The 17598-nt window shown below is 30.8% G+C and overlaps 1 protein-coding gene across 1 annotated transcript in view; it reads left to right on the top strand.

The window, feature by feature from the left end:
• Positions 1-646: 646 nt before the first annotated feature.
• The window catches only part of LOC143069607 (BCL11 transcription factor A-like), a 52263-nt gene continuing 35311 nt past the window's right edge, over positions 647-17598 (top strand). Inside the window, exon 1 of the mRNA XM_076244322.1 lies at positions 647-1310. Within this exon, the coding sequence (XP_076100437.1) occupies positions 1259-1310 (52 nt within the window). The 5' untranslated portion in view covers positions 647-1258. The remainder of the gene's footprint in view (positions 1311-17598) is intronic.

Genomic DNA, 17598 nt, shown 5'->3' with positions numbered 1-17598 from the left:
CCACTGGCTATCACCCGAGTTGACCTTTGGTCAGTCTGTGGTCAGTCTTGATCGATAACATGGTATTTAATAGACGTCTGGACAACGGTTATTTAAGGTCAGCTGTTCACCTGAAATGAACTACAAGCTACAAGGTGTCGACGATAACGAATATGTATTCGGAGGAGAAAAAAACTTGGATTGGGTAAGATTGTGTAATAGCGTTTATTTCCCTTTAAACATAACTTTATTTAATATAACATAATAATGAAGAAAATATTAAAAAGCAACTGTCCACTGAATCAATATCTATAAATAATTTATGATATGTTTTTCTTTGTTAGATCTGTTATCACTTTGATCAACAGATACACAACCATTGGACAAAACTGTCATTAAAAACTTATCATATCGGACATTGACCAGAAAGTAAGTGACCGTTACAATCAAAAACAGACAACTTCAAGGTGTTTTATTTATTTATAGTATATATGTGTGTCAATTCAATCAGTTAGCAAGTGCCAGCAGTTTCTGTAAATGCAAACGGAATGCAGAAATTATTGGTGAATACACATGCGGAAATGATGGTCACACTTGCAGATGTAAAATCACGTAATATTGCGCAAACCTCTTACCCCTTTTGATGTAATAGACTGTGCCGGTCGGCGGGGTCATTTGCTTGTAACATTACGGGCCACCACGCATCAGTTGACCGCACGATTACAAGGCGTTTTGACGACAAAATTTTACTTTTCAAAAACCCAATATGTTATTTTATATTGATTAATGACTGAAATCATACATATATATGTGTTTGGTCAGGAGTCACTGACTTTACCGGGATGAGAACGGCCGCAGCAACTCAACTGGACTAAATGATTGGCGATGAAAGTGACATGTGCTTGATGTTGATTTCTATAAACTGAAACTAGAACAATACACAAAATACATTATATTATCGTAGATCTATTTAAGTTCACGTAAGAAATAGGATATTTACGTCCACTACAAAAGGTCTCCACGATAAACAGTTGCTTTCATTCGTCGAGAGGGTATTTCCTGATCGTGGTCAGTGTTCATTACGTTGTAGCGGTCAGTGGCATAAGTGACCTGAAGTGACCCCAAAGGACTTGTCTTGATGATGTAAACTTTGGAATGGAAGATAAGTAAGAAGACAGGTGAAGAAGACACATTACATGAAAATCCGCCATCTTTGTTGATATTCTTTGTCCAGATGTAGAAAAGGCAGTGGAGAGTTGGTTTTAATGAGCATAACAACATGTCCAGGAGAAAACAGGGGCGGCCACAACAAAGACGGACCCTAGATTCTCGTAAGTTGTCAAATTTTTATATTGTCTTTCTTTTAAATTCTATTTTTTATTTAGATATAAATTGGTCACCGTGGACCATGTCAAATATGTGTGTTGACCAACGGGGACAAGGTTACGTATTAGTTGTGTATTCAGTTATGTTGTAATACACATGTGACGCGACAATACACATTATTTTCTTTTCAATTTCGACATCTCTTTTCATCAACTATTAAACAAAAAGACTGATTGGTTTTTATATCTACATTATAAATTTCAAGCACCTGTTTGAAGTATAGAAGGTTTTATTTTGGTGACAGTATTTGTGTCATCTTTCTACATTCGGTTCTTTATAACCCAGTATTTTTGGATTAACAAACTTCATTGATTTTTAATACATGAATGGAAATAGTAAAAATAGAAATTAATTAATATTGGAAGAATATATAGTGAGTATTGTATTGTCATCAGAGGTGTACTTTTAGTTAGCTTTTACTTTAAATCTTTTTAAAATTTTTATGATAAATGTTTCTCCCTCTCTCTCTCTCATTTTAATTGTTTTCCTTATTTTTTTATTTGAATGAACTTTATCAATTTTATCAAATAGATGATTTTATTTAAAAGAAAAATAAGAATACTTATTTCCATTTCCTACTATATAATTCAGAAAATAGTTTTTGGAACTTTTTATCTGGAAGAAATTTAGCAGTATGCGCACATGTATGTTAATTTAGAGGTTAAGATAAACTGTTTCATTTTAATAATCTTCCCCAATTTTCAATGTATATTATATTTTCCCATGGTGTTCTAGTGTTATATGCATTAAATGTTTGCATACATTAGTGAAGTTTTATTGTATATGGTCACTGGATTGTGTAATATATGAGAGTGGGCAGCAAAAAAAAAGATATGAGTCATATTGTCCATAAATATAGGTGTTATAGAACTGGTGTATATTTGAAAGTCAGGGCATGTTTATTGTGTAATTTTAGATAAGACATTTTGACCTTGTCTGAGGCTTAAATGTCTAGCAACATTTGCTACCCTGTTCTCAAAGGCCTCTAACTAACCATCGATCATATTTTATTATTTTCACATTAGATAAATTACTTTTTACAGCCTTTTAAAATTTGATTTTTTAACAATAATAGGTGTTTAAATTGCATTTTGAATGCACAATGTGCAATAGACTGTTGAATAATGTATTTTTTCATAACATTTAACACCCAGTTTTAAAAAATCAATGTTGGACAAACACTTAATGCATTATTTTTATCACAATTGAATTTTGATGCTTTTCAATTTTATTTTTTTTTACAAAGTATAAAATTTGATTTGTCTCTCCCTGAGTGGACCTCTACACCAGTGTACAGTTGCATTGTGCATTGATTGGTCACTGTTAGATAACATGTCAGTGGCGTAACTAGGTTTTTAACCCAGGCTAAAAAATTTAACAAACTTTGATAGGGAAGTTCGCTATTATGTAATTTGGAAGATTTATCAAGGGATTTGTTGTAATTTTACTTCTGGATCTTAAATCAGATTGTAGCAAGATATTTAATAAAGAAAAGGAAAATTATAAATCTACTAAAAACAAGTATTATTTTAAGTGCACCCAATTTCCTTTTAAGAAAATGCAACTGAACAATTATCTTATAAACTAAATGCTAGAAATTTTAAACATAATATGTATATCTTGAAAAGAAATTTGATGAAAAATTAATTGAGTTAGACATCAGCATCAGTTACTTTCTAAAGTCACATCCAGTTCCCTGTTTTGTCCCTGCAGATTTTATTGAAGTTCACGCTGTGTGTATTCTGTAGATTAGATATGTGGACATTTTTTGGCTATTACACTAGGAATTGGCATGGGTAATAGATATTATGTTCCTCAAGTGATGTAAATGCTATTTTTAATATGTCTGACTGCATAACATATTTACAACAGATGAACACCTCTAAAAGCCATTGGTTTCTGCCCTCATTACACATTCCGGTAATAAGCCAGAAATTATCTCCCCTGCTACCACTCTTGAAACCTTGACAACTGATAGAGAGCTGAGAGGGGGAAAGAAGTACACAATTTCCATTATGAAACAACAAATGAATAACCCATTTATTTTTCAATTATTTTAACAAAGTAGACCTATCTCAGGGCATAAAACAATGATAATTATGAAACAACAAATGAATAACCGATTAATTTTTCTATTTTCAAATTATTTTAACAAAGAATTCCCATCTATGGCATAAAAAAAGATAATTCATAATATAATTTTAATTGTTTGTTGTTTAACGAACATTGTTTAATTGATTTGTTGCTAGTTGCTTCAAATCCAATGAAAAGAAAACTGTTTTCTGAATTAAAGATAGCATTTAACATTTCCTAATATATGGAATTGGCAAATGTCTTCTGACAAGGTAAATATCACAATCTTCAGGTTTAAATCACAAGCCCTATAGCCCAATTCAGCAATAAAATGTTGTTCAGCCAGTAAAATTTTCTTGAAAAAAAGTTTTCAAAGAAATTTTATGATATCCTTGATTTTTTGGGCTTGCAAGTTGAAAACCTTTTTCATGAAGACTGATAAATGTATCAATTGTCCAGCATGCAAATTTATGCATATTTAAAAAAAGATCTTGTAAATATGAACATTTATATGAGTTACAATTTACATGTAGTCCAAACTGATGAAAAAGGGGTTCTAAGCTTTAGAAACGGATTGACTACTAATTTTCTTCTTACAAAAACTTTTAAACAAAGGATTTTTGCTCTTTACAAACATGCTAAGAAAATTTACTTTTTTTTGGTCACAGATTGTATAAAGATGTTATCGTTTTACATTATATATTTTTTTTAATTTTATGTCAGTAAATTTAAATAAATTATAATCAATAATATATTAACCTCAATTGTGTCTTGAAGTTTATTAATGTATGAATCATGTTTTTATGTTTTAATATGTTTTATTTCCAATCATTATGGTTTTAAAAAGTTAAAAATATGGTTTTGGCTTCAATTTTTTTTTATGGTATTTTGGATGTGATAGGTGATCTAATATAAAGTTGACCATGTAAAGCTTGATATATATTACAAAAAATCAAAGTATGTCAATTTTTGTCATTTTGGATATTTTCGTCTTCATGTTTGTATACCCCTTCATGTGCACTAAGATAGTTACTTCCCTGCTGTGCCCTCCACTCTTAAGTCTTTACCAAATGTTTTGAGAAAGGGGAGCAACTCCTTTTAGCACTTAAGATGGTGCATCTATGAAGAACAGATACCAGAAATCTACAGACAAGAAGAAAGAATAAAAAACATGCAGTAAGAAGATATGACTTAACATGTATATGTCAACAGAATTTATTGATGCTATCTATAATTCTATATTTTTTTTATTTGTACTTTTTATGATACATCTTTTTTTTATTATGAATATTTATAAGTTATAGTTTTTTTGAAAGTATGAGTAAACTTAAAGTGGTAAGAACATTTTTTTTTCAGTAAGAGTTCAATCTACAGTGTGTCTCTTAAGAATTCCCATGCTTTCACTGAATTTGGAATGGTTGGAAAAATTATAAACGGGCCAGTGAAATTGGCCATTGGCGCCAATAAATAATCGAACAGGATGCCAGAAATTCACTGTCTGCACCATAAACAAATCAAAATTAATGTTTATTGTTTGAAAATATTGATATTGCATCATAATTATTGGACAAATCAATTATCACATAAAATATTAAAAATCTAATTAAATATTCATATTTTTTCTGATGCTGAAATGAAATCAAAATAAACGGAGAATGAGACAGCAATCCCAGGGTAAAGGATAAGCAGGAGCCCTGCAGCCAATACTAGTGAAATTTGGGTAGGGGTGCTCTTTCATAAAACTTTTATGGAAATACCCACATTGCTGATCTTAATTTTCATATTATGGAAGGTTCAGCCATTAGTTAGGAAATGTTATTCTTATTCCCTGAATCCCAGAAACTCTGCAGGAAACAAAAAGCAGTCACATGTTCTGGAACCATACTAAGATTTAAAGATATTTTCTCCAAAATATATTGGACAAACTTCTTTTAATATTGGATTGGATTGAAAAAAGATCAATTATTTGTATTTCCTATAGGAATATTTCACCTGTATTGATTCCACATGAAATATAAAATGGCCCCTTTAATGAAAGGCTACAGGCATTTTATTCTTTTCAAAAGTTCACCATTATCTGCAAGGCAAATAAATATTAAACACAACTTGACAAAGAAAATAGTTTTTACCCTTTTTAAAAAGAAAGTAGCAAGCTCCTGAAAAATAGAATTAAAAGCTAAAATATTTGTGGTATACTAATCCAATGTTTGCTTGTTGATGGTTTTTGTTATGTTCAATTCTGTAAAGACTTCTTAGACTAGGGCTTTTTGTCTTGGATTGGGGACATTTTTGGTTTGTTAAAAAACAAAGACAATTTCCATCTTGCCCAAGACAAGAAACCAATGAGGTCTCCAGGGTTCAAGGCTAAATGACTCAAACTTTTGCAAAGAAATGATTGGTTAGAATAGAATATGCACATAATTATCTCTGGAAGATATAGGGGTATGGGTAATTTGTATTTTTCGGGTTGTTAGTTTTCTGTCTCATTGATGTTGACTCAATGTCTTTTTGTTTTAATAACCTGTGTATTAAACCTGATCATATTGGTTTCTTTAAAATTGATTAATGACAAATAAAAAATGATGAAGATCAGGGGCAATAAAAGTAGGCTAACAAAATATTAGTTTCTTCAGTACAATATGTTGGCCTATATTTGGTGAACCCCTCAAGCAGCTGTATGACATATAAATAGTGGGATAGTGCTGTTAGATGTAGACATTTTTCTATGTCAGATATAAATATTGTTAGAAATTATCTGGATATACTTTAAAATTATTCCACATGTTGTCTGCCATAGTTCATTTCTTTGAGTTGTCTCCCATTGTTCGTTTTCTAGAGTTTTCTCCCTTTCTTGAAGTATTCTTCATATATTCAGTAAGTCTTTTTTTCATGTTATTTTTCAAGCCAATGAAAAACCAAATATCTTATCATGCAAGTTATGAAAATAATGAAAACAGACATGATTAAATATTCACCATCAATATGAAATTAATTCTGACTTAAGGACAAAATTATTAATATGTGACATTGACAAGGTCTTTGATAACACAGTTTAATTTTTACATGTCCCCGTTTTTGTCCAGCCATCCTTGTTGAGTAGCTGTCTCGTGGGTGCATACAACTAAATCTATTTTTATATTGTTATTGATTTCGTTTAAAACCAAATATGCATTACATTATGTCAAATTGATGAAATGGTCCAGAAGACCGCAGTTATATGATTAAAAAGTTAACATAATAAACGTCACTTTTGTCGTAAGATATTGTTTTTTAGGTGATATTATGTCACAACAAGTCCTTGGAATGTGCACATATCTTTTATAAGTTTTAACATTTTAAATATTTAAATGTCTTGAATTAAACATGGAAAGGTTACAGTCCCCTTGTGTAAATTTGAAAGTAAATAGAAGAAACAGGACGTCAGAAGAAGGCTTGACAATATGTAAGTGACCCTGTATTGTTTGGACTACAACACAAGATCTTTATCAAAAAACCCGGTTATTGAATTATGCATATTGGTTGTACCGTAATTCAAAAGCTTGAAATTGTCCGGTCTGGCGAATTTAAATGCGATCAAATATTAAGATATGTTTGGACGTATTGTCCCCATACCAAAAGTGTCAGTTTGTATTGAATTATTGCCAAGTTTTAGTCCACACAAAGACTGAATGCACACCCATTATGCAGTAAGTAAACTTCACCTACCGATGGACAGTTTTATATAATGCATTCAAGTGCATAATAAATTGAAATAGTACAAGAAAATCGATAGAGATGACTTTTTCAGATCTTTCACACGGAACGCTTATCAACCATTTTCTCAAGGAACTTGTTTTAACAATTGTTTTTAAGTTGACCTTGTTAACAAATTTTAAAAAAATGAAGGTCTTTTTCTATTTTTAACACTAGACTCCCCTTCGAAAGGCTAACATATTAACACATATATTAAGTTCTTGTAAAGTTTAAACTTTTATTTGTCACATTGTAAATAATTTTTTTTCAACATTAACACCTTTTATAACAGATTTATTAGACCGTTGGTTTTCCCGTTTGAATGGTTTTACACTAGTAAGGGGCCCTTTATAGCTTGTTGTTCGGTGTGAGCCAAGGCTCCGTGTTGAAGGCCGTACATTGACCTATAATGGTTTACTTTTTTTTAAATTTTTATTTGGATGCTGAGAGTTGTCTCATTGGCACTCACACCACATCTTCCAATTATCTAATTATTAAATTAGACAAACATGTTTTTCACAGTTTTACTAAGATTTTGATCAATGCAATTATAAGTGGGGTGCACTTACATGAGCAATCAAATGTGACAAAAAAAATCAAGTAAATGTTTCAAAGTCTATTTAACTTTTTTAAGAATTTCAGTAAGTAACTATTTATCATTTTTTAATTTATTTTAGTATGTCATTTACTTATGATTTTGTCATTTCTTTGTCGATTCTTCTATTTAACTTCTTAGCTCTGACTTTTTCTAGAAATTTCAAATAAATGATAATAATTGTTAATAAAGTGTTAATTCACCTTATAGATTCATTAACAACCAGACATTTATTTTAATTTTGTTGGCCATAAATGGTCAAACACTTTATAAATAAATTTAAAATTCTCAGAACTAGGTTTTTAAATTTCTGAGTACAGTCAAAGCTTAATGTTGTCAACATAACTAAAGTTTTATTCCTAATGTATGAGTCCATGGATTTTCTTCTTCAAATAAAATATCCTAATGTAGGGATCATATTTATTGTATTAACTATGTAGTGATTCCGATTTCATTGGATAGTTTATCTTATTGTGATGCCACACACAGAGAAGAATTCAAATAAAGTTATAATTAGTTATTCATTTATTCATTCATTTTAAAACCATTATTTTTGTTGAAAAAAATGAAGCTATTGTGCTTTTATTTAATCAAGTAAATACTATTTTGTGTGAATTCAATTTCTAAATCAAGGAAGATAACTCTGTTCTTTTAAATTTAAACAATGCTTTTGTTGGGCTATCAGTTAAATAGATGCACTCATTTTAACTTGTGCCCTTTATCACATAGTTAAAGAAATACAGCGAAAAAGAGAGTTTTACAACTACACTGACCAACAAGTTAAAAAATCTCATGGGCTTATTAGTCTGACCCAAGAAAATGGATACAAATGTAATCTACTTAAGTTTTAACAGAATACCATTACCTCGTTCAATGTGGTTACATTTGATATATTGTCTCATCTTCTATATGATAATTTGTTTGTTAAATCTTATTTGATTCTGTAATGATTTTATCAAATTTTACTTAATTAATTGGAGTAAAAGTAAGAAACATATATATGACTACAGAGTTTACAGATTTCTAAACAATTCTCTCACAAACTTTAAATCAAGATTTAAAATTTAAAAATAATTTAAAATGGTTGGTCAGTAAAGTTAACCCATCAATAATTATGCAAAAATTGGGGAATATTGAATAAAAAAATGTTTTTGAATTTCAAGGGCTTCATTATTTATATGCATATGTACTGCCTGCAATTAAATGTACAAATGTATGTGACTTATATAGAATGAACATAATATCTGTCTAACTTTTAATATAATATTTCAATTTATTAAAAAAAATGTTTTCAGTTACAAATCATGATGTATTGTTTTATGTGTACATGTCTTGCTGCCCATCAAGTGCCCTTAATTTGAATAATAGATATTCTTATTCTTGTGTACTGTATCATTTCGTTTTTCTTGCTTTTCCATTTGTTTTTGAAAGTCTGGTAATTTTTTTATGTCATCAAATTTGTGTAAATGCACAGGTTCCTCACACTTTTATAGTTTTGTTATTGAAGGTCCTTTTATAAAGTTAAATATCTTAAGTTCTGGAACTTATATGTTTTCCAATCTTGAGACATGGCTGATTTGTCATAAATGTACTTCTATCTCAACAAAGCCATTTTCCATTTTGGGTTTGGAAGAAGGTCAAAAGCCTTTTAAAAGTTGATATCCAAAAATAAATTTAAATGTTTGAATTTTGAAACTTTAACTCCTTCCAACTTGATGTGAAAAATTGGTGAGAGAAATAAAGCCTTTATTTAGACAATTGTCATTCAAGTTCTATATATTTGATTTAAATTCAGTAAAATAATGCTTTATATGGAGTTTGAATAATATTACATGGCTATTGGCATCTCAGGGTGATAAACTTTTTATACAGGTGTTTCGCCAAATAAAAGGATACTTAACAAAATGGACCTTTTAAAGAATAAATTACATAGTCTTTTCATATGAAAATTACAGAATACCGAGGATTAAATTTGTTGGACCATAATATGAAATCTTGAACATTTCTCCTCTCCGGGTACGTGTGATTAAAATGAAAGGTTCACTTGAAGATGGCCTGTTGTAAGTACTGTACTAAAGGAAGCAAACAAAAAACATTTTGGCATTGGAAATTTTTTGACCATTGAAGACTATAATTTATTTATTTATTTATTCATTCCTAGGGACCAAATTGTTTTTGTACTTTTAGGTAATGACAGGTTTTTTGTTTGAAATGGAGGTTAGCCTCCAATTTGGATGGAGTGCCTGTTAGGACTTGTTGAATTTCTGGGGGAAATGGACTTTATTAGCTAGGAAACTTATAATTGTTTGGTCATACAAATTCAGTTAAGATCGTTGAGATAATATTGAAAGTTGAGTTTAGTGACAAGAAATTCCTGCAAGTTTAGAAATATTTTCTTTATTTAATAGGAGCAGTAATTGATGAAAAAGAGATAAAAAAATCTAAATGATGAAATATTCAAGGTCTAAAATAATAACTAGTGTACAAAAAAAATTTAAGGTTGCAACCAAAATGTTGTGTATTTTCTTTCCAAATTAGGATTATGCAGTTTCTTATTTCCTAGCTCCCATAAATATGAACCAGAGAAAAAAATACTATTGCATTATGGGAATGATGCTGTGTTAGAGATGCTCTGATTGGTTGATGCACCTCTGCCTGACATAATTTACATTGAGGGATTTCCAATATTTGAATTTGTCCAAGGTTTTTAGGTGTTTTTTTCAGGTTTTACTTATGATGTAATTGTCTAGCAAGGCAAAAGGGGCTGCTTAAATACTTTAAAATAATTTTTAAAAACACAGAAAATGATTCCACATCCATATGCCTGAAAATGATCAGATTTCATTGTATTTTGTTTTAAAATATCCTTCTGTATAGCTTCTTTCTTGAAGGAGTCTGTCTGACACAATTTTTTGTCATATTTTATAAGGAACTTCATATCAAATTTTTTTGAAATTCAACACAAACATTTTAAAAGTTTTTACGAAGTTTCACAACTATATGTATCACTCATCAACTTCATGTTTACCAATACTTAACAGGGGTATGAATTTATTGAGCCATAGCTCACAGTTCAACTTGTTTAATCTTGGCTTAGAAATTCAAATTTCACCGTAAACAAGAGTATAAGCTTGAGTTCGTCTGTTCTTCCCTGTATGGGGGTTACACAAGAGTATAAGCTTGAGTTCGTCTGTTCTTCCCTGTATGGGAGTTACTTGTATTATTAAATTTGATCTTGTTGCTACTTGTTAATATTATGTAATATCATCATACAATTTTTCTGTTAGATTTTTGATTTTTTTACTAAAATTAGACATTAAATCTGTTTATAAAGTAGTATAGACTACAGGTAAAACATACATTCTACCAAAAGTGGTTCAGTAATTCATTTGGATAATAAACAGACCCTGCCCATGGACTGTGAATAGATCAAAATATTGAATATATAAAAGCAAAAACTAAATTCCCCTCTTTGAACTTTATGTCTAATGTCACTATCCTATTAGACATGATTGAAAAGTATTTTTCAATAAAAATCTACGACCAAATACCCGGAACATTTTCCACCTGATCGGTTAGTTTTTCTGCTCTGATTCTCGCTTAATGAGTTTATTACATGTTTTTCCTGTTCTCACTCTCAGTTGACATGGGATCATGATTTTAACACCAATATGTGCATTTTGCAGATTTTTAGTGTGACACAATATTAAAAGGCTGTAGGCAGATTTACCAATCCATGAATACATCTGACACAGATGAACGATTCAGTATAACATGTGACAATAATGTCCACAACCTGTTGTAACATATTCACGCTAATCGTTATTAATAAATTTCATATAATTTTTACACCAAAACTGTTTATTTGAATGACTTTCTTACCAAACAGTTGTAGTATTATATTGATGTTGAATTTTGAAAATGTTCGTGGCCTGGTAATCAACAGTTTGTCATTAATTATCATTTTGGTGGTGTCAATTTCTCATCATTCCCATGATCCTTTGTTTTTGACTGATTTACAAGTATGTTCTGCCTCTCCCTCAGATGCAAAAAAAAAATGAGCATCTATTCTTCTTGTGTTATTTTTTGTGTTTTTTCCTGAAATTTGTTGAATACTTGCCTAGACATATTGCCACGTGTTCCTTTATCTTGTGGTTGCCATGTGCCTAAGAAGTTACCTCTTTTTCTCCTTTAATTTATAGAATGTTACCTTCTTTCTAAGTTTGTAGTCAATACTTTTAGCTACAAGGTTTCCGTTGACCTACATTTTGACTATCTTTTGATGTCTTTTGTTTATTTATGTTGTTGCTTTCACATGGATGCCCATCATACATGTGGTTAAGTTTATATATGATATATTCCACAGAAATCAGGCCTTACAAAATTGCCCTATTTTGTTAAAGAAAGACATGTGAAGCAGGATATGCCATTCCTTTCAAAGGACCTGATGTTACTCATAGTTTTTAAAGGCTTTGCTCATTGTAGAAGGCCATACGGTGACCTATAGTTGTTAATGTCTGTGTCATTTTGGTCTTTTGTTGATAGTTGTCTCATTGGCAATCATACCACATCTTCCTTTTTTATAAGGAGTTCATATTACCCCAAAGCTAAATTTTTTAGCAATTTGTATGTCTATTTTGATTTTCCTATTCATACTTATCTTGCTCGTTCTAAGATTTCCCCATCCCCTTTAATGCATTGGCTGCAGTTATATTGATACAGTCATCTTCACTGTTACCTGTAGCCTTTTTTTTATCTTGATGCTCTCAAACATTTGACTTTCTTGACATTGGTTGTGAGTCCCAAGATGAAAGTTCTGTAACTGGTGTTAAACACCAATCAAATCAATCACTACTAAAATCGCTAATGGTTATTTTTTCAAGAGAAAATATATGGTTTTGGGATATTTAAAGAATATGTATATTTAGAAAATAAACCACTCATGCATCTACTTTTTTTTGTTGGTCAATTTTGAATGACCTGTTAAGTACTTTACATCCCTTTAAACTCACTCCATTCAATATTAAGTTTCATAAAATGCTTACAAGACATAAACAGATTAGATTTCTATGTATATATACATTGCTTACTATTTTATTACAAACCTTAATCACTAAAATATGCAAAAATATTGACATTATGGAGCCATTGGTCAATGACACGTAATATAGGTCACTAACCTACCTGTTGGCTAAATATATTTTTATTTGACTATCTCCTAGCTAATCATGTACCTACATGTTTTAACTTTTCCTAGTTTATTGACTTACTAAATATAGTAGTATTCCAATGTTAGGCCATTCAAAATTGATTATTCGTTTAGTATTTGATTAAGAAGAAGACATCTTTGCATTATCTTTTGAAAAGAAGTTTAAATTACATTTGTTTAATATTTTTATAGATTCCTATATATAGTGAAGTTCTATTTAAGATATTAAACTAATGAATATCAATTTTCTTAGAAAATATAAATCTGGCATCAGGTTTTGCCATTAGACCTTGTAATAGTTGAGGGGAGGATTCATTATTATCCATTGGGTACCTATTTTCATTAATTCTATGAGTATAGGTATTTAACCACAAAAATTAAATGCTAACAAATTCTTTTTAAATTTTTCTACAGACTTGTATGGAGACTTTGACAAAACCATTGAAACAAATACCTTTACAAATAAACAGTTTCCTTAATCTTCTAAAAATAAATAAATCCACATTATACGCCAGGCACAAAATAATTACTTGTTAGCACCTATTTTTTGGTAAATTTAAAGAAAAAATGATAATTTGGTATTGATTATGCCAATGGTAGATGTTTGGATGTTTCTAGTAAATTTAATCACTAGTATGGGAACATTTGTTGTTATAAAATACAGTTGGATGAACAAACAGACAAACGGTCAAAACAAACGACCGCTAATTAAATAATAGCATCCCTACTTCACTTTCACTTAAAGGGAAGATAACAATAAGTCATCCGCTGCTTGTCGTGTACAATGTCTGTAGGTATTAAACTCCCACCTGACTTTCTGTGTGATCTTAAAAGTTGATTTTATCAGCCCAGCGTTTGTGTCATAGGCTAGCTGTGTATTAATGCCTGATGACTGACTATTCCTATGGTTTATAGTCCTTTAAAGTCACTGTCCAGAAAAGACTTAAAAGATAATAGGTAATAATTGAGGTGTGATCAGTCACTTAAAAATATTGTCTAAAGGTCACTGTATAATCTTGGCAAAACAGAAAGAAGTTGACTTATCAAAAAATACCAGAATGTTTCGGCTGCTTGTCATGTACCATGTCTGTAGGTATTAAACTCCCACCTGACTTTCTGTGTGATCTTAAAGGTTGATTTTATCAGAGAGTTCATTATCCCAGCGTTTGTGTCATAGGCTAGCTGTAAATGAAACCCGGATGACTGACTATTCCTATGGTTTATAGTCCTTTAAAGTCACTGTCCAGAAAAGACTTAAGATAATAGGTGATAATTCAGGAGTGTGATCAGACGCTAAAAAAATAATTGTCTAAAGGTCACTGTATAATCTTGGCAAAATCGAAAGAAGTTGATTTATGAAAAAATAACAGAATTTTTCCACTGCTTTTCATGTACCATGTCTGTAGGTATTAAAATCCCATCTGATTTTCTGTGTGATCTTAAAGGTTGATTTTGTCAAGAGAGTTCTTTATCCCCACATTTGTGTCATAGGTTAGCTGTTTATGAAAGCCGGATGACTGACTTTTCCTACGGTTAAGTCCTGTAAAAGTCACTGTCCAGAAAAGAGTAATACTTTATTTAATCGTCTAAAGGTCGCTTTATAATCTTGGCAAAATCAAAGGAAGTAAACTTATGAAAAATATCAGAATTTCTTATTGATATCATATTGGAGACTGAAGAGAGTTTGGTGAATTGTGACATACACACCAACATTCAAACATTAACCTTATTTTGACGTTATTAAATCGTAATATATCATGCTGTGTATATATTTTTTCTGAATGTCACACTTACTAAGTAAAGGTTGTCCAGGACAATTTATATAGAATCATGTCTTAAAATAAAATTTGATAAGGGCATGGTTTAAATGTGGAGGTTAGTGGTCATTGAAATGTAGTGTTAAGTGGTCATTGAAATAGAAAAGTACATGGTCATTGAGATATAAAAGTAAACTATCATTGTAATGGAAGTAAATTGTCCAAAGTGATTTGTTCTTTTGAAAACAGTTTGAAATTGGCTTTCAAGAAAATTGTTTGATAAGTTTTTGGATTGAGGATAATTACCTTTCAATCGTATTTGTGAGAAAAGGAGTTTATAATTTTTGGATTTTTCCAAGCTATCTTTGTGAATGACCTTTGTTTTCAAACATTATAAAATGAAATTGTATGAAAACTAGGGTTGATAAATTGATAATTCACAGATATTTATGTTTTCTTGTTTATATTCCTGACACTGCTGTCAGTTTCCAGGATCTCATTTCAAGAGAGTTGGCCAATGTTCCCAGACAGTGGCGGATCTAGAAATTTTCGTAAGGGGGGGCCTGCTCCCGTCACACTTCAGTGATTCTCTAAATTATCAACCAAATTTTTTTCTCAAAAGGGGGCCTAGCCCCCCCTAAATCTGCCTCTGCCAGGTACTAAATGGGAGGAGCTATCTTGGTTTTTGTTTTTTATTTTTGAATAGAGGTGTAAATACTTTATAGAGGGAGCCATTTCTGCTTACACTCTAGTACTTTATGTTAATTTGAATTACACAATATCTGTTGGCTAAAACCATGGGCAATGTGGAAAAAGAGTTAAACCACAGAATTAATACTTTTCTATAGCTAGTAGCAGATTAATAGATTATGCTTTGCAGATTAACCAGTAAATCCATCCTCTGTCTAGTTTTTTGGAACAGTTTACTGAAGATAGGTGTACACATTTTCAATACCACTATATCTAAAAATTGTTGAATTCTAAGCTAACTAACTATACATTAGTTTTTTTTTATATTCCAAACAAGATGAGGAGCATCCCACTGAATTAGTGGAAAAAAAACAAAGAAAAGGAAAAATCTCAGAAATTCATTAAATCATGGAAAATATATAGTTGCAAAACACTGTTTTCCAAGCAAAGCTAGAATATTTGCCATAACCTAATGCTCTCCCTTACTTGTTGGATTTCTCTTAGTTTGTTCTATGGTTTTAATGTGTTTTTATACGACCGCAAAAATTTTAATTTTTCTTCGTATATTGCTATCACGTTGGCGTCGTCTTGCGTCGTTGTTGTCCGAATACTTTTAGTTTTCGCACTCTAACTTTAGTAAAAATAAATAGAAATCTATGAAATTTTAACACAAGGTTTATGACCACAAAAGGAAGGTTGGGATTGATTTTGGGAGTTTTGGTCCCAACATTTTAGGAATTAGGGGCCAAAAAGGGCCCAAATAAGCATTTTCTTGGTTTTCGCACTATAACTTTAGTTTAAGTAAATTGAAATCTATGAGATTTTGACACAAGGTTTATGACCACAAAAGGAAGGTTGGGATTGATTTTGGGAGTTTTGGTTCCAACAGTTTAGGAATAAGGGGCCAAGAAAGGGCCCAAATAAGCATTATTCTTGGTTTTCGTACAATAACTTTAGTATAAGTAAATAGAAATCAATGAAATTTAAACACAAGGTATATGAACACAAAAGGAAGGTTGGGATTGATTTTGGGAGTTTTGGTCCCAACAGTTTAGGAATTAGGGGCCAAAAAGGGGCCCAAATAAGCATTATTCTTGGTTTTCGCACCATAACTTTAGTATTAGTAAATAGAAATCTATGAAATTTAAACACAAGGTTTATGACCATAAAAGGAAGGTTGGGTTTGATTTTGGGAGGTTTGGTCCCAACAGTTTAGGAATAAGGGGCCCAAAGGGTCCAAAATTGAACTTTGTTTGATTTCATCAAAAATTGAATAATTGGGGTTCTTTGATATGCTGAATCTAACTGTGTATGTAGATTCTTAATTTTTGGTCCCATTTTCAAATTGGTCTACATTAAGGTCCAAAGGGTCCAAAATTAAACTTAGTTTGATTTTAACAAAATTGAATCCTTGGGGTTCTTTGATATGCTGAATCTAAACATATACTTAGATTTTTTATTATTGGCCAAGTTTTCAAGTTGGTCCATATCGGGGTCAAAAACTTTGTTTGATTTCATCAAAAATTGAATAATTGGGGTTCTTTGATATGCCAAATCTAACTGTGTATGCAGATTCTTAATTTTTGGTCCCGTTTTCAAATTGGTCTACATTAAAGTCCAAAGGGTCCAAAATTAAACTAAGTTTGATTTTAACAAAAATTGAATTCTTGGGTTTTTTTGATATATGCTGAATCTAAACATATACTTAGATTTTTAATTATGGGCCCAGTTTTCAAGTTGGTTCAAATCAGGATCCAAAATTATTATATTAAGTATTGTGCAATAGCAAGAAATTTTCAATTGCACAGTATTTAGCAATAGCAAGAAATCTTCAATTGAACAGTATTGTGCAATAGCAAGCAATTATCAATTGCACAGTATTGCGCAATAGCAAGAAATCTTCAAGGGGGGGGGGGGGGGGGGGGGGGGTTAAATTTTTCTCATTTCAGATTTCATAAATAAAAATTAAAATTTTCTTCAAACATTTTTTTGAGAGGATTAATATTCAACAGCATAGTGAATTGCTCAAAGGCAAAAAAAAATATTTTAAGTTCATTAGACCACATTCATTCTGTGTCAGAAACCTATGCTGTGTCAACTATTTAATCACAATCCCAATTTAGAGCTGAATCTAGCTTAAATGTTGTGTCCATACTTGCCCCAACTGTTCAGGGTTC

The sequence above is a fragment of the Mytilus galloprovincialis genome, chromosome 3, assembly GCF_965363235.1.
Source record: "Mytilus galloprovincialis chromosome 3, xbMytGall1.hap1.1, whole genome shotgun sequence".
Lineage (NCBI taxonomy): Eukaryota > Metazoa > Mollusca > Bivalvia > Mytilida > Mytilidae > Mytilus > Mytilus galloprovincialis.
Note: the sequence above shows the minus strand (reverse complement) of the source record. Positions and strands in the feature narration are given on the sequence as shown.